At 41.2% G+C, this 18599-nt stretch overlaps 1 protein-coding gene and 1 non-coding gene across 2 annotated transcripts in view; one reads left to right on the top strand and one right to left on the bottom strand.

Annotated features, from left to right (window-relative positions):
- Positions 1-3090: 3090 nt before the first annotated feature.
- Positions 3091-18599, bottom strand: part of LOC126982864 (uncharacterized) — a 41857-nt gene continuing 26348 nt past the window's right edge. The window contains exons 2-3 of the mRNA XM_050835135.1: positions 11854-11942; positions 3091-5828 (exon numbers count right to left, since the gene is read on the bottom strand). Of these exons, the coding sequence (XP_050691092.1) occupies positions 3496-5828; positions 11854-11942 (2422 nt within the window). The 3' untranslated portion in view covers positions 3091-3495. The remainder of the gene's footprint in view (positions 5829-11853; positions 11943-18599) is intronic.
- Trnaa-ggc (transfer RNA alanine (anticodon GGC)) lies at positions 10326-10400 on the top strand. Its single transcript has one exon. It is a non-coding gene; the product is annotated as a tRNA-Ala (tRNA).

Below are 18599 nucleotides of genomic sequence, written 5' to 3' on the forward strand. Positions count from 1 at the left end.
CATTCGAGCATGAAAGATGTGGTCCAACATGAGTGTTAGCGGGAGAGAGGAGCAGCCAATCAGCTGCAAGCTTTCCAACCTGCCTAGGCGCCAGGAATCTAGCTTAATTGAACAGACTATAGTAACGGTACTAACGGTACCAGCTAAACGGTACAGTACCGATACCAGACTGCTCGATACTGGTACCGATACTGACCATGGTCGCTCATGATATGTCCCTTATTTCTTCCTCACACGAGTGACAGGCTGAAACTGAACGCTTAAGCCTTGGTGTGCTGAGACACGGTCTACCCGCCATTTTGTCGTGCTCGCGTTTTTTTTTTTTTTAGGTAGTTTTATTTTACTAAGTTTACCCATATAGACATCTTCTACAATCTTTTCTATGCATATTCTAATCCTATCAAAGACTATGTCTTATATAGGCAATACCTGAACCATGATGTCCTCCCTGCTATCCTCAAAGAACACCCTCAGTTTGCACCAAGGTGGTGATGCCGTGTGTGGCAGCCTGAACTACTGCCGTGCTATACAAGGCTGTGATCTCTGCAGTATTTTACTTTAAGGACTAGTATTTAATCTATCTCTGTGTTCATTCCCATCTAGTGCTTGGGCAATGTTCTCCGTCCCCACATTTTATTGTCTTATTGTCCAGGGGGAGGTACTGCCCCCTCCCTTGTTGTGCTTTCCTTCCTACCATTGTATCTTTTTAATTTCATGGTGCTACCTACACATGTATTAATAGTTGTATAATCACACTCTGTCCTGCCTGGGGGTTGGGATGGCATGTTCCTCCCTTCTCCCTTGTTGTTTACCTGCAACAATAAACTATCAATCAATCAATCAATCAATATTTTACTTTTTATAAGTATTTTGACGTCGTGAGGAATCCCTTATTTAAACAATTCTCTTCATTCATGTTCTAAGATATGTTATTCAAGACGTTATGTATTATACTAAAGATGACTTGTAGACATATGTCTATTTCATTTATGTGTAATAACCACTACCCTGTGGAAATAAACGAATTTGAATTTGAATTTGTTGTTTTCATTCTCCCTCTCGCCTCCATTATTTCACTAACTTATCTATTAGATAATTTTTCATGTTCGATTCTTTTTCAAAGGTTTGGTAATATATACTGCTATTGTTATTAGACTATGAATCCATCCATAATAACTATATATATGCTATTTTTTTTTATCGAAGAAATAAATATTCACTTCATACAGAGAGAGAGAGAGAGAGAGAGAGAGAGAGAGAGAGAGAGAGAGAGAGAGAGAGAGAGAGAGAGAGAGAGAGAGAGAGAGAGAGAGAGAGAGAATATCCATATCACCGAGATACCTATCTTAAGAAAGAAAAGAAAGAGACAAAAGAGTGTAGGAGGCAGGCTTTAACAGGCTACTTAATCTGCCCTACAATATATCTCAAAACCAAAGAAATTCTAAAACTCATTGACAGGTTATTATTTGAAATGTAATAAAGCGCAGGTCTGAGCTGAGATGTGTAAGTATTTATGGGAATGATGGTTGTGGTAAAAACAAAGCCTATAAATACTTTTATCAATTGTGAACCCACTTACTGACCACACAAAGTAAAATCAATTTAAATATACATACGACTGATAATGTAAATTTCTACTTTTTGAGATTATCGTTATTATAAGTTTGATTATTAAAAGATAGAATTTATAAATATTTGTTTCTGAATCCACGAACTGATCAAAAAAGAACAAATAACGGTAAATTGTAGGCCTATAAACAATCTAATTTATTATGAATCCACCAACTGATCACAAAATAAAAATTAGACTTAAGTTTAATGTATATAGATACGACTGGATAGTGTAAACTGCCACTTTATGAGATCATCATTATGGCAAGTTTGATGATAAAAAAGAAACATACTGATCACAAAATATAAACAAAATACAGTCAATTTCAATTTATATTAATACGACTGATAATATAAATTATCAATTTGAAATTATTACTACAATAAGTAGTTAGTATGATAAAAAATAAACAAATAAATCATTTTATTTATTATTAATCAACTCAGTGATCACAAAACAATACATTAAATTTCAACTGCTCCAAGGCTGACGAGTTGGCTCACCGCTAAATCATTTGTTTACGCTGTTACAGCGTACAAACATACATACACACGTATGTTCTCGTACATCAGGCAGCGCAGACAGCTCTGTAATGGAAGTTATCGTCCATCGCGCACATGGGTTCCTGGCTGGTGGGCGGAAATCTCTGGGCTTGGTTTTGCAAGTGGTCGCCGCTTCTGCACCACCCCAGCCACCCCAAAACCAAAAAGAGGGGCTAGCCGCTAGAGGATCCTTCCTCTTATTTATTGGTATATATATACGAGTGTATATATATATATATATATATATATATATATATATATATATATATATATATATATATATATATATATATATATATATATATATATATATATATATATATTGCAGTGCCGTGGGTGATAATGATTATTTCATACAACAACAAACAAAAGAAAACAAAGATGTAACAATTATAGTGAGTCTCTGAATTTAGCAAGCGTCCAATTATCCGATCTGTGCAGCGGTGAAACATTTAAATCTATGAAATCTAGCTAAAAGAATTAGGTGTAAAACGTTTGCAACAAAGTCACAGAGGAAGCAAGCCGTATTGTAGCTATTGTCAACCGCATTGATGAATTAATTCCATCTTGCCGCCCAACAATTACTTTTTCCCATTTCTTATATATATATATATATATATATATATATATATATATATATATATATATATATATATATATATATATATATATATATATATATATATATATATATATATATATATATATATATATATATATATATATATATATATATATATATATATATATATATATATATATATATATATATATATATATATATATATATATATATATATATATATATATATATATATATATATATATATATATATATATATATATATATATATATATATATATATATATATATATATATATATATATATATATATATATATATATATATATATATATATATATATATACGAGGGGTGACTGAAAAGTTGTGCGCCTAACCATGAAGGAGATCGAATAATATTATGGAAACCGGTTGGCATGATTAGCAACTCAATTGAGCCCCACATGACAAATTTCATTGCCTTAACTTCTTTTCTCTTTGATTTACAGACGAGAGAACTTAGGTCACCCGCGATTTTTGTGAAAATGGAGAAAGTGGAGTACCGATCCGTGATCAAGTTCCTTTGTGTTTATCAAAACCCAGGTAATGGGGGAGCACAATAAGATATCGCCTGATTTACTCTTGCACCAGAGGAACCAATCAAGTGCCCAGGAAGAACAGATAGAGGGACACAGTTGTAGCCTGAATACCAAATTGTTGTGAAACATTGTCCGTCATCTTAAAAACATTTAGATATTTAATCCACGACACTAGCCATTTTAAACATAAGACACAGGGCGTTCACAGTCGTGACTGATTATGTAAGATTGTCTAGCAGCCCTCCTAGGCAATCTTGGGGCCTGTGGAGTCTGCTTATCATTTGTGTGGACGGCGACACTTTGGTTGGTAGAACGGCTTTGGTTGGCTGTTGTGCCTGGCTTATTGGCTGTATTGGATTTCCTCCTGAAGCTGCGAGCCAGAGCACCTACAATCTTACGGAAGGAACCAGGGCGCTGCTCGGTCAACCTCTGAAAGGGTACTTCACTTGATTTTTCGTGAGGTGAACTGAGCGATGATGACCGCCGCAACAAAACGGCAGGCAGGCGTGGCAATCGCATAGAGCCCACCCGGCGGGGTGCTGTGGGCTCCTCTAGTGATGGCTTCGCTTTGAGCCTTTCGGAGTGGGGTCGTTTTTCTTCATGTGGGTACTCCATTTCGGATTTGCACGGTGTTTCCTCGAAGAGACCTGGACCGCTCTGCATGGTCATTGCCGCCTTTGAGTACATGGGTGGCTGGGACTCTGATAACCTTCCATAGTCACTGGCGCTCATTCGCCGACTAACAGAACTGATGACACGTTTGCTAGTTCGACACCCGCGTTGCGAGTATGTCCGGATAAGCCTACCGCTATAGCTCCCGGCTTTGATAGAGCTGCTTCTCTGATGTACAGGGGTGATCATATATGGTGGGCTGTTTGGCGGTGTACGTTGGAGAGGAATCTCGCCGGAGCTGGAAGTGTCGTCTTTGATTAAGGAGCTCGAAGCAATTTTTCGAGGAGCAACCACAATGGGAGTCCCTCGTTTTGTAGGATCATTCTCAAATTCAACCCAGTGCTTGCGTTGCGGTAAATCTGCTATTCGAATAGTTGAGGCCTCCCTACAAGTGCCGGTATCAGAGCTAGCATACGGTGTGGTAGTGATGCGCAAGCTTCCAGTATGTCTGCACGGAGATGGCGTGGCAGACAGTGAACTTCCTTTCTCATCCCCTTTAGATGTGGCATGATACTCCTTGCTTCCTGTCCATCTCTCGGAGATTGTAGTCGGCAATCTGCTAGCACGACAGGTTCTCAAGTGGGGCTCACCAGGAGGTCCATGATGCTCTTTCACCCCATCATACCGGCGGTTAATATCACTGAAAGTAAAATCCTCACATAAAAAGCTGTCAGATGAGAGCCACATGTGACAGTCATTATAACGTAGACAAGACTTTTGGGAAACATTGTGGGTGATGGGAGGTTGTTGATCCATTGTGGATGAGGGGGAGTGAGACCCATTTAAGGTTGTGAAAGGTTGCTGGATCACGTCTGGTGTGGAAGAATAGTTTCGAATCACACATGATTTGGAAGATGACTGTTGAACCATATACGTAGAGGAAGAAAGTTGATGTGCTATATCTGAGGTGAGGGAAGACTGCTGAGTCACGTATCGGGAGGAAAAGTGAGGTTGGGTAACATTTGAAGTGAAGGAGGACTGAGCCTCTTGTAGCGTCGAATGGGCATGTTCAGTTTCATTTGAGGTAAAATTGGACTGTTGAACCTCATTTGAGATGGCACAAGGATGCTGAGCTACATCTGAGGTGGATGAAGACTCTTGTGTAGCGTGTGGAGTGGGAAGGTGCTGTTCGAGTACATCTAGAATGAAGGAGGATTGCTTGACCTCTGAAGTAGATGAAAGTTGCTGAGCGGACTCAATGAGCTGTGCTTCCACTAACGTGGAGGGATACTCTGACTCTAAAGTATCCGGCGAAGAAATCTTTTGCAATGGAACTTTTAAGAAATGGTCGGAAAAAACATCACGTAGTTGTTTGGAAAATCCTCCCATGTTAAGTGAGCTTCCATCAGTACTGGGACGAGACATACGTTGAGTCAACGCCCGAGGACGCCCAGAAGTTGGCGGTGCTGGTAGTCTGTGACGCACCGGACTAGGTGACCACGCTTTGTCAGGTTCCTTGATCACAATAGAAGGGCAGAAACCAGTTTTTTTTTCTTTTTTCACTCTTAAGCACCGGCCATTTACGTCATCCCAGCCTGGCGGTCTCTGAGTTGGACAAAAAGTAATATTATCCTTATTTTGCAGCGAATCCCACCGCTTTTCAAAGGACAATTCCTGGTCCGTCTCTTCATTAGAGGAGTCAGTTGTCACTGGAACAGAGGCACCGTTCAATTCTTCCACCCAGACAGGCAACATTGCACGGCCACAACCAGAGTCCGGAGCGCCACCCGTCAATCTAAAGGAACGCCGGCCAGGGAGCATGGCTCCATATTGTTCTGTCCTAGGGTGACTCCTTATACTCTGTACAGCTGGTTCTGTCATCTGATCATGCTTCCTCCGCTCTGTAAAGAAGCAATGCACAGAACAAGTTAGTGGAAATAGCCAAATAGCCCGTGTGTGTGTGTGTGTGTGTGTGTGTGTGTGTGTGTGTGTGTGTGTGTGTGTGTGTGTTTGTGTGTGTGTAATTCACCACGGCCTGGTCACGAGTTGGACTCGCTTTCGCCAGCAGGTACCCTCCCGATACGAGCAAGGGCATGCTCATTAACACGTCGATCTCTGGGTACTGCCAGGACCTCACACACCACACACCCCATCCCCCTTGCTCAAGGGGGGACAGTAACCACTCCTAGTCAACGGAAAGAATCCGGTCTGAGCGGGGCTCGAACCGCCGCCTGTTTGGCCGTGAAGCCTTGCAGCGCGGCGCTCTAGCCGATTGAGCTATGTGTGTGTGTGTGTGTGTGTGTGTGTGTGTGTGTGTGTGTGTGTAATTCACCACGGCCTGATCGCGAGTCGGACTCGCTTTCGCCAGCAGGTACCCTCCCGACATGAGAAAGTGTATGCTCATTATCGTCGATCTCTGGGTACTAACAGGACCTCACACACCACATACCCCATCCCCCTTGCTCAAGGGGGGACAGTAACCACTCCTCCTCAGGGGAAAGAATCCGGCCTGAGCGGGGCTCGAATCGCCGCCTGTTTGGCCGTGAACCCTTGCAGAGCGGCGCTCAAGCCGATTGAGTGTGTGTGTGTGTGTGTGTGTGTGTGTGTTTGTGTGTGGGTGGGTAGATGGGTGTGAGTGTAGGTGTGTAATAATAATAATAATAATAATATACGGTTTATTTACTTATGGCAGCCGTAACGCTGAAAATATACAGGTTACAGATACATTTGAAAGCAACTACATAAGAAAAAACAGGTACAAATATGGGGAATGGAAAACGGGGATCTGACAAATCTGTAGGAGGGTTGGGGGAGAGTGCTTGGGGGGTATGGGGGTGGACTGCTGTGTGGTGGTGTCGGGAGTGGGGGAAAGGTGGCCTCTCCCAGATGACGGGATTTTTTTTTTTTTTTTTTTTTTTTAAAGCTAAGGAGACAGTTCAAGGGCGGAAAAAAAAAAAAAAAAGCCCGCTACTCACTGCTCCCGAACAGAGATCAAACGAGTGTCCAAAAAGAGAGGTCAATTTTGGGAGGAGAGGTGTCCTGATACCCTCCTCTTGAAAGAGTTCAAGTCGTAGGCAGAAGGAATTACAGATGAAGGAAGATTGTTCCAGAGTTTACCAGCGTGAGGGATGAAAGAGTGAAGATGCTGGTTAACTCTTGCATAAGGGGTTTGGACAGTATAGGGATGAGCATGAGTAGAAAGTCGTGTGCAGCGGGGCCGCGGGAGGAGGGGAGGCATGCAGTTAGCAAGTTCAAAAGAGCAGTCAGCATGAAAATATCGATTGAAGATAGAAAGAAAGGCAACATGGCGGCGGAATTTGAGAAGTAGAAGACTATCAGTATGAGGAGGAGAGCTGATGAGACGAAGAGCCTTAGACTCCACTCTTTCAAGGAGAGCTGTGTGAGTGGAGCCCCCCGACACATGAGATGCATACTCCATACGAGGGCGGACAAGGCCCCTGTAAATGGATAGCAACTGTGCGGGGGAGAAGAACTGGCGGAGACGGTACAGAACGCCCAGCCTCGAGGAAGCTGATTTAATAAGAGATGAGATATGAAGTTTCCAGTTGAGATTTTGAGTTAAGGATAGACCGAGGATGTTTAGTGTTGAAGAAGGTGATAGCTGAGTGTTGTCAAAAAATAGGGGATAGTTGTTTGGAAGATTGTGTCGAGTGGATTGGTGGAGAAGCTGTGTTTTTGAGGCGTTGAAGGACACCAGGTTCCTCATGCCCCAATCGGAAATAATAGTAAGATCTGAGGCTAAGCGTTCTGTTGCCTCCAGCCTTGAATCGTTAAGTTCCTATAGGGTGGGTCTTCTATTAAAAGAAGTTGAATAATGCAGAGTGGAATCATCGGCGTAAGATTGGATAGGACAGTTCGTTTTGGAAAGAAGATCATCAATGAATAACAGAAAGAGAGTGGGAGATAGGACAGAACCCTGTGGGACACCACTGTTAATAGGTTTAGGGGAAGAACAGTGACCGTCTACCACAGCAGAAATAGATCGGTCAGAAAGGAAACTGGAGATAAAGGTACAGAGAGAAGGATAGAAACCGTATATAGGAGGGTAGTTTGGAAAGCAAAGATTTGTGCCAGACCCTATAAAAAGCTTTTGATATGTCCAGCGCAATAGCATGGTGTTAATCTTCAGGTCAGCGCTGGGTCAGGTGACAGCTGATGACGGGATGCAGGTGGAACGGTATCGGGAGGTCACTCAGGTTCGACTCAGCATCTACTAAAGGTTTCAGGGGCCGTGTTCCCCTTTTTTTCGCAAATAAAACTTTAACTAAGCGTCGGACAAGGATGTTATTTTGGCAGTGGATGTTTGAGACCCCGACCTAATGGGCAAAAATATGAATTGGTGTCACATGTGGATAATGAAGCACTTTTAACCTTTTCCTTGCGCGCAGTCTGGACGCGACTATCCCCTCAGGCGCAGTCGGGGAGCCCAATGTGGGGGTTCTTTTAACCTCTGTATCTCAAAAACTATTCATCATAGCTAAAAACCAAAAGCACCACTGGAAAGAGGAGGTCCAGATCTATAGGAGTCGGTTATGTATGCCTCTCTTGTGAACGTACATGCACGTTCAGGGAGTATTGAATGTTAACACTTACGTCAGTGCGTGCGGGATGATCAGCCATATTGAGGTAACTGCGGACATCTCTTTTTCAGACTCTGGCAAGAGAGTATTGCCAACTGCAATATTTACAACTATTTGGTCAAAGAATCAGTCAGGTGATAGGTGAAACTATGCAAAAATGCCGCTATATTGGGCAAGAACATCCACCAGTTACTCGTCCGTAGATTTGCCGCGCTGGGCTGATATGATTTTCCACCAAATTTAGTGAAGAACCCACTCAATTGGCAATCCTGTGTTGTGAGAATTAGTGTTGGAACACTCTCATACGCGGGAGATTTGAGTGCGGCTGGAACTCGCAGCGAGCGTTTAGCGCCACCAGCAAATACGCCTAACGCCCGCTGCAAGCTTTTAGCAATGAAAGGGATAGGAGTAAATTTAGGGTAAACTTGGCTGAAAGTTAAAGGCACTGTGAGCGAGGCTAGCCCCGCCAACGACAAAGGTGTTGGGTAGTTGGGTGGGGATGATTGTGTGAGGAAGGAAAGGTTGGGTATGGGGGAGGTTGGTGAACCAACAAGGGATGAAACCAGAAACTACTGCTCGCTCACATACATGCAGTATGTACTACCAATAGTCACATTTTCCATGTAAAGGATAAGTAATTTCCTTCGAGTAAAACTGTTTCTCCCCAACTGATAGTCCATATAAGGAACATCCATATTTACAGTAGATTAAATATTGCTACGGTGTGTGTGTGTGTGTGTGTGTGTGTGTGTGTGTGTGTGTGTGTGTGTGTGAGAAGCAGTAAGGCATAATTGCTGGTTGGATGGATGATTACTCATACGTCAGAGCTAAACGTCACATCGACGTCACGAGATGAGCAGGGCGGGGCTAGCCTCGCCCACAGTGTCTTTAACTTTTAGCCAAGTTTACCCTAAATTTACTCATATAAGTGCTTCATTATCCACATGTGACACCAAATCATATTTTTGCCCATTAGGTCGGGGTCTCAAACATCCACTGCCAAAATAACATTATTGTCCGACGCTTTGTTAAAGTTTTATTTGCGAAAAACAGGGGAACACGGCCTCTGAAACCGTTAGTAGGTGCTAAGTATTTGGCCGGCGAGACAAAGGAGATAGTGGTTGTGTGTGTGTGTGTGTGTGTGTGTGTGTGTGTGTGTTTACAGTAAAGAAAGCAGCTCAAGGACGCTAAAAAAAAACAACGCTAAGGGCTGCTTCCGTGCAGAAAAAGTTAATGTCTGAATAGTGTTCTCTTCTAAAAGATTTCAAATCACACCCAAAAGAAGGTTGTTCTAGAGTTTACCAGAATAAGCGATGAGAGAATGAAGATGCTGATTAATTCTTGTATAAGCATGTTAAGGTATAGTAAAGTTTAAAACATACACTATAGCTACGAGTGGCTACTGTGCTCATCTCCGTCTCGTTTGCCCTTTGAGCCTGTTGTGGGAGAGAACCCATTGACCCTACACAGGCCCTGTGTAACATCCGGCTTACCACAGTTTACAGGTTCAAGTTAACAAAATACCATTTTTCAGGTTTATCTTAGGTACCTATTTTGGGATCATGAAAGGCATGCTCGACGGGGGTCGCAAGCCGGGTGGCTTGCTTGCCGGGCGGACCTGCCCCGTTACACCACGGTCGCTCGGTGGCAACCATTTTGATCCTAATTCTCCCGCAAAGGTTAGTCTGGGAATGTGTATCACTGCTGGATCCTGAGATCTAGCTGCGATACACATTCCCCGGACTGGCCTTGCGGGAGGGGGCCTTAGGGGGGGAGTTGTGTGGGTTGTCACCGAGAGGCGACCGTGGTGTAACGGGTAGCACGTCCGCCCGGCAAGCGGAAGGACTCGGGTTCGATCCCCGGGCGGTGCCTGCCTTTTCTGGTGAACCCCTACCTCTAACAATCATGAAAAGAAGAATGAACAGCTGAGTGGGCTGCACGCCCACTGCCCAGGCCGGGATTTGAACCCAAAACCTCACCACGGAGGCGTGTTAAAGGATTTACTAGTAGATAACATAGAAGTGAGCTTTGTTGAAAAGTCGTGCAGTCGAAGCATGCAGTTATCAAGTTCAGAGGATCAGTCAGCAAGAAAATATCGATAAAAGATAGAGACTTAAAACTGCGGCGGAATCTAAGAGGTAAAATACACTCAGTAAGAGGAAGACAGCTGGGTATCATACTCCATACAGGGACAACAAGGCTTTTGTATTGGAAAGTCATCCGTAAGGGGAAAAACTGGTGAAGCCGAAATAGATCGCCCGGTCTTGAGGAAGTTGAATCTAGCTAGAGAGCAGATTATTAAATTTTCAGTAGAGATTATGATAGTAGATAGATAGTAGGGGATGGTTGTGTTATTGAAAAATATATAGCATAGAGTCTAGATATTGCGTAGACTTGTCAGGAGAAGAAATCTGGGGACAATAAAGGTCACCAAGTCCCTTCTTCCCCATTCAGTTGTGAGTTGCATAATTCCTGTTGGGTAAAGCGTTTGCTTGAAAGTGAGTAAAATAAAGTCATAGGCGTTTTAGAAATAAGATCATAACCTAAAACCATGCATAGAGAGAATGGGAGATAGGTTAAACCACTGCATGGCACTATAGTTAATAAGTTTAGAGGTAGAACCTTCTACGTCACCAGAGATCGGCATGAGAGAAAAATATAGTAGAAATAGTAGTAGGAGTAGTAGTAGTAGTAGTTGTGTGGGTTGTGTGTGGAGAGAGAGAGAGAGAGAGAGAGAGAGAGAGAGAGAGAGAGAGAGAGAGATAGATATAGATATATATATATATATATATATATAGATATAAATATATATATATAGATATATATATATATATATATATATATATATATACACGCACACAAACACACACACACTGGCTGGAGTAGGTAGGAAGACACCTACTCCAGCCAGTAATAATAATAATAATAATAATAATAATAATAATAATAATAATAATAATAATAATAATAATAATAATAATAATAATAATAATAATAATAATAATAATAATAATAATAATAATAATAATAATAATAATAATAATAATAATAATAATAATAATAATAATAATAATAATAATAATGCAAGTATTATAATTATCATTATTATTATCATTATTGTTATTATTATTATTATAATTATCATTATTATTAGAAGTAGTAGTAGCAGTAGTAGTAGTAGTAGTAGTATAAGTAGTAGTAGTCCAAATTATTGTGGCAGTAGCAGTAATAGTATTAGTAGTGGTGATAGCAGTTGCACTAATACTAGTATAGTAACAATAAGTGACGGAAGGCGCAGAAGGGGAGAACTAGGAAGGCAACAGACCTGGACGTGATGAAGGGAGGTGATCTGTAGACGACGGAGTGACAGCAGCGAGCCTACTCCCCGTCACTGCCCGGCTCCCGACGTCAACTCTGCGGACAAACATGTGAATTTACACACTCACAGTTGAAGAAAACGAATGTGTAAAAGAATAAATGTGTAAAAAAAAGAGGAAACAATAACTCATAGATACGTGTTTATATATATATATATATATATATATATATATATATATATATATATATATATATATATATATATATATATATATATATATATATATATATATATATATATATATATATATATATATATATATATATATATATATATATATATATATATATATATATATATATATATATATATATATATATATATATATATTTATATATATATATATATATATATATATATATATATATATATATATATATATATAGATAGATATATAGAGAGAGAGAGAGAGAGAGAGAGAGAGAGAGAGAGAGAGAGAGAGAGAGAGAGAGAGAGAGAGACATATATTTATATATATATATATATATATATATATATATATATATATATATATATATATATATATATATATATATATATATATACACGCACACAAACACACACACACTGGCTGGAGTAGGTAGGAAGACACCTACCGAACGGGCGCAAGCCACTCCCGGTGAGGTATATATGGGAGATGAGAAGGGAGCTGAAGCCCTCCAAAGACCCTTCCCATGTCCTCACTAACCGTTTCACTATTGTCTCACCAACACCGGAGAGTAGTTCAGCATGCTCTCTAAAGACAGATCCTCTCTCTATCCACACCACACTACATTCAGACAACATACATACCTTTTCCCAAAATTCAAATTTCAAAATGGCGCACCTTCACCCTACCTCGGAGTCCCCGCCTGGGGGGGGACCACAAATTCCCCCAGGGAGGACTTCCTTTCTGGTTGTCGACCCGAGAGGTGTCTTGATAACTCCTCGAACCTCTTTCTTCTCAATTTCTGCAACATTCGCTGTCTTCGTTCTAATTTTTATTCTGTGGAACACCATCTCTCTTTCTCTAAACCTCACCTTCTCTTCCTCACCGAAGCACAGGGTTCTGAGGCTATTGACAGCAATCTCTACTCTGTTCCCTTCCTACTATCTCTATCTTAAATTTCAATCCAAAGCTGGATGTTGCGCCTACGTGCGCAACGACATCACTTGCTCTCGTGCTCACAACCTTGATTCTTCAGAATTTTCCACTATCTGGCTAAGACTTTATTGTCATTCTATTACTAAATACATCTGTGCTGTTAATCTCTCACCTAACTCTACTAACTATGTAAAATTCTTTTACTACTTGAACTCTAAAGTGGAGCACATCTTGACCCACTTTCCCTTTGCTGAAATCTCCATCCTAGGAGATTTGGCTTTCATCCTCTTTCACTGACCATCCTGGTGAACAAGCCTACAACTTTGCTATCCTCAACGATCTAGAGCAGTTGGTCCAGCACCCTACACGTATTCCCGACCGTCTTGGAGACAGGCCCAACATTCTAGACCTCTTCGTTACCTCAAACCCTTCTGTTTACTCTGTCAAACCGTTGGACTGCTGGACTGCTGGACAAGTACCGTAGGCTCATCCAGCAGTATAAGACTAAATCCCCTAATATTTTGATTTCAGGAATTCTACCACGGACATGGGATGAGGGCGACTTCTACAGTAAGGCCTTCAGCCTCAACAACCGCCTGCAGACTCTCTGCGGAGAGCTTGACGTCGAATTTTAACGCCTGAACGATTTCTACGGCCAGATTAAACTTTTACAAAGGGACGGCATACACCTGTCCCCCAGCGGGGCAGCCATATTCGGAAGGCACCACAACCTCCCCGTACGTAACGCCCCAACAACAAAAAACGACTCTCAGCCACGTCCTTCCATCCCGCCCGTGTAAATAGACACCTCACACCGCAACAGACTCGTAACATTGAACCCTCCAGTACCTCTATTACCAAGCTTCAAGATAACCTAAGAGTCCTTAGTTTCAATGCGCGTAGCCTAAGAAACAAGTTTGATGAAGTGCGATGTCTTGCTCTGACAGAAAACTTTGACGTAATTGCTATAACCAAAACATTTATCGACACCACTAATATTGATTTAAGTTCCGAATACAACATAGATGGCTACAGATTCTTCAACAATGATCGTGTAAACCGTAGAGGGGGTGGTGTCGCCCTTTTTGTCAAAAGCTACTTGCAACCTACTGACAAAACACCAAGAAACAGTAACGTTGAACATTTGTGCGTGCGAGTAAACATTGCAAAAGTCAATTTAAATATATCTGTCACTTACAGGCCTCCGGGGCAATCACTTGATGGCGATCTTGAAATGTACAGCGTCTTAAGGCAGTCACTTAATAACAGTGACTCACTGATACTAGGAGACTTTAACCTCCCCATATCGACTGGGCGACACTGTCGGGTACAGAAGGTGAGTCCCATAGAATGATCGAATTTCTAGAGGAAATTATCTAAGCCAAATGGTTTCTGACCCAACTCGACATAATAACATACTTGACCTTGTTATAGCGACCCAAGATAACCTAGTCAGTAATGTCACGGTAGGAGAACACCTCGGTTCCTGCGATCATAAACTAGTGCGCGTTGACATTAGAGCTCAAACATCGGTGACTGAAAAATAAAGTTAAGGTGCCCAATTTCAAAAGAGCCAACTTCGTAGAAACTGACGAAAACTAATAGATATGCAACTATCAGATGACGGCAATGCAGAGGACGCCTATTAAACTTTAAAATCACTTACTCACCAGCAGGACACATTTGTCCCCTTGTGCGAGAAGCGAATTAACACTAATAAAAGTCCAATTTGGTTTAATAGCGAAATTAAACACTCAGTCAAGGAGAGAAAATTGTCTTACAGGTTAAAGAAAGACCAAAGCACGCCCGAAAACATTAGACTTTACAATGATGCAAGGCGACGAGTAAAAAGATTAGTGCATCAGGCAAAGCGTAGATATGAAGAAAATATTGCAGCCAACTGTAAAAATAATCCGAAATCCTTCTTCAGTTACATAAACAACAGAAAGGCGATCAGAAGTGGAATTGACCTTTAACAAACAGCGACGGTGCACTAGTGACTGACAGCCAACACGATGCAAACCCATTCACTAAGTACTGGACCCCGGTGTTTAATAATAACAGTCCTCCCACCATCACGACCAACCCCAGTACTAATGTAACTCCCGAGCATGCATTGTCTAACTTTGAAATAAACCCGATGAAGTCCTTAAAGCCCTCAAATCACTTAAAACAAATAAAGTCCTGGACCTGATAAAGTATATCCAACTCTGCTGAAAGAAACAAAGAGCGAAATACTTCCTCCCTCACAACTGTATTCATTATGTCTCGCGACAAGGCATTGTCCTTCAGATTGGAAAAAGGCTAACGTGACACCGATTTTTAAGAAAGGAGACAAAAAGTACCAGGTAATTACAGGCCCATTAGTCTAACTTCGGTTGTAGGTAAGCTACTTGAGGCATAATTAGAGACAAATTGTGAGTTACCTTGAAAGCCACTCATTAATTGGGGACTCACAACATGGCTTCCGAAACAAAAAGATCCTGCCTATCAAATCTATTAACCTTTTATAACGACTCTTCACTGTTTATGACGTAACCAAATCACTGGACGTAGTCTATCTTGATTTCCAGAAAGCGTTTGATAAAGTCCTGCATCATAAATTACTTACAAATTAAAGCAAATAGGTATTGACGGTCAGGTAAACCAATGGATCGCGAATTGGTTGAGCAACAGACAACAAAGAGTAGTGATTGACGGATTTAACTCAGAGTGGGCGCCGGTCACTAGTGGCGTCCTCAGGGCTCGGTTCTTGGCCCAGTGTTTTCATTATTTACATCAACGACGTGGATGTTGGACTCAATAACCGCATTAGTAAATTTGCAGACGACACAAAGATTGGTAAATCGGTTCTCACTCGACGAAGACAGGCAAAGCCTCCAAGAGGATTTGCACAAAATTTCAGCTTGGTCGGATAGATGGAGATGCCTTAACGTAGACAAGTGCCAGGTCCTTCAAGTTGAACGAGGAATAAAAAGTTTGATTACGAAATGCGCGGCGTTAAACTCAAAAGCGTTCAATGCGTCAAGGACTTGGGGTCAAAATCGCGTCAAACCTCAAATTTCACAGCAATGCATCGATGCAGCAAATAAAGCGAACAGAATGTTGGGCTTCATTAAAAGAAACTTTTATTTAAGAATAAAGATGTAATACTCCTGCTCTACAACAGTTTAGTCAGACCCCACTTGGAATATGCGGTACAGTTTTGGTCTCCCACCATGCAAAGGATATTGCTAAATTAGAAGGTGTTCAGCGTCGGCAACGAAAATTATCCCTCCTTGCGCAACAAATCCTACGAAGAAAGGCTTACCCTTAACATGTTCTCTCTGAGAAACGTCGCCGAGGAAAACTGATCGAATGTTTTAAAATACTTAATGGTTTCACGAATGTAGACAGATCAACATTGTTTATGATCGATGACACTTTGCGCACGAGGAACAATGGCGTAAAACTCAGATGTAGACAAGTAAATTCAGACTGCACCAAATTTTTCTTCACCAACGTTAGAAAAGGAGAATGGAATAAGCTCCATCATCAGTGGTCCAGTGTAACACGATTGACTCCTTCAAAATAGGCTCGACCGTCACTTCCTTCAACTTAATATCAACTAGAGTAGAAATGCAACGTTTTGGAGTCTTCTGATTAATGTAAAATCACTTAGGTTTAAGGACAGACCACCAAGTCTGACCATGGGTCTGTGTGGTCTGATTTCTATGTAAATCAATGTAAAGGTGCCCAATTTCAAAAGAGCTAACTTCGTAGAAACTGACAAAAACTAACAGAAATACAACTATCAGATGACGGCAACGTAGAGGAAGCGGTTTTAAAAAATCACTTACACTCAGCAGAACACATTCGTCCCCTTGTGCGAGACGCGAATTAACACTAATAAAAGCCCACCGTGGTTTAATAGCGAAATTAAACAATCAGTCAATGAGAGAAAATTGTTCTACAGGTTAAAGAAAGAACAAAGCACGCCCGAAAACATTAGACTTTATAATGATGCCAGGCGACGAGTAAAAAGACTAGTAGGTCAAAAGCGTAGATACGAAGAAAATATTAAGCTAACTGTAAATAACCTGAAATCTTTCTTCAGTTACATAAACAACAGAGCAAGGATCAAAAGTGGTATTGACCTTAACAAACAGCGCGACGGTGCACTAGTGACTGACAGCCAACACATTGCAACTCCTTAAAATAATTACTTTTCCTCAAGGTTAATACTAACAGTCTCCTCTGCTAACACCAACACCAGTATCTATTGTAATCTTGAGCATGCATTGCCCACTCTGAAATAACAACCGATGAAGTCTCTTAAAGCCTCCATTTACTTAAACAACAAAAGTCCTGGACCTGACAGTATATCCAACTCCTGTTGAAAGAAACGATGAACATTCTCACAACCGTATTCAATATGTCTGTGACAAGGTATCGTCCTTCAGATTGAAAAGATAATGTGACACCGATTTTCAAGAGTGAGACAAAAAGCACCAGGTAATTACAGGCCCATGGTCTAACTCGGCCAGGTAAGCCACTTGAGGGCACTAGAGACAAATTGGGAGTTACCTTGAGCCACCACTGATTGGGACTCCAACATGGCTCCCGAAATAAAAAGATCCTGCCTATCAAACCTATTAACCTTTTTATAACGACTCTCTTTCACTATTTATGACGTAACCAAATCACTGGATCGTAGTCTATCTTGATTTCCAGAGCGTTTGATAAAGTCCCGCATCATAAATTACTTTACAAATAAAGCAAATAGGTATTGACGGTCAAGTAAACCAATGGATCGTGAATTGGTTGTTAAATATCAACAAAGAGTAGTGATTGACGGATTTAACCCAGTGGGCGCTCATCACTATGGCGTCCTCAGGGCTCGGTCTCGTCCAGTGTTTCATTATTTACCATCAACGATGTGGATGTTGACCTCATTAACTGCATTAGTAAATTTGCAGACGACACAAAGATTGGCAACTCGTTCTCACTGACGAAGACAGGCAAAGCTCTAAGAGGATTTGCACAAATTTCAAAGGCTTGGTCGGATAGATGGAGATGCCTTAACGTAGACAAGTGCCAGGTCCTGCTGGAACGAGGAATGAAGTTTCGAATACGAAATGCGCGGCGGTTAACCTGCAAGCGTTCAATGCGTCAAACTTGGGGTCAAACGTCAAACCTCAAATTTCAGCAATGCATCGATGCAGCAAATAAAGCTAACAGAATGTTGGGCTTCATTAAAGAAACTTTGTATTCAAGAATAGCATGCATTACTCCCGCCTCACAACAGTTTAGTCAGACCCCACTTGAATATGCGGTACAGTTTTATCCTCTTCAATCATGCAAAGGATATTGCTAACGAAGGTGTCAGCGTCGGGCACTAAAAATGATCCTCTCACGCAACAAATCCCACAACAGTTTATCCTAACATGTTCTCTTCTGAGAAACGTCGCCTGAGGAAATTGATCGAATGTTTTGAACATTCTAATGGTGTTTCACGACGTAGACAGATCAACATTGTTTATGATCGATGATAGTCTATGCATCGAGGAACAATGGCGTAAAACTCAGATGAGACAGCAAATTCAGATTGCACCAAATTTTTTCTTTT

Source organism: Eriocheir sinensis, chromosome 52 (genome assembly GCF_024679095.1).
Source record: "Eriocheir sinensis breed Jianghai 21 chromosome 52, ASM2467909v1, whole genome shotgun sequence".
NCBI classification, from domain to species: Eukaryota; Metazoa; Arthropoda; class Malacostraca; order Decapoda; family Varunidae; genus Eriocheir; species Eriocheir sinensis.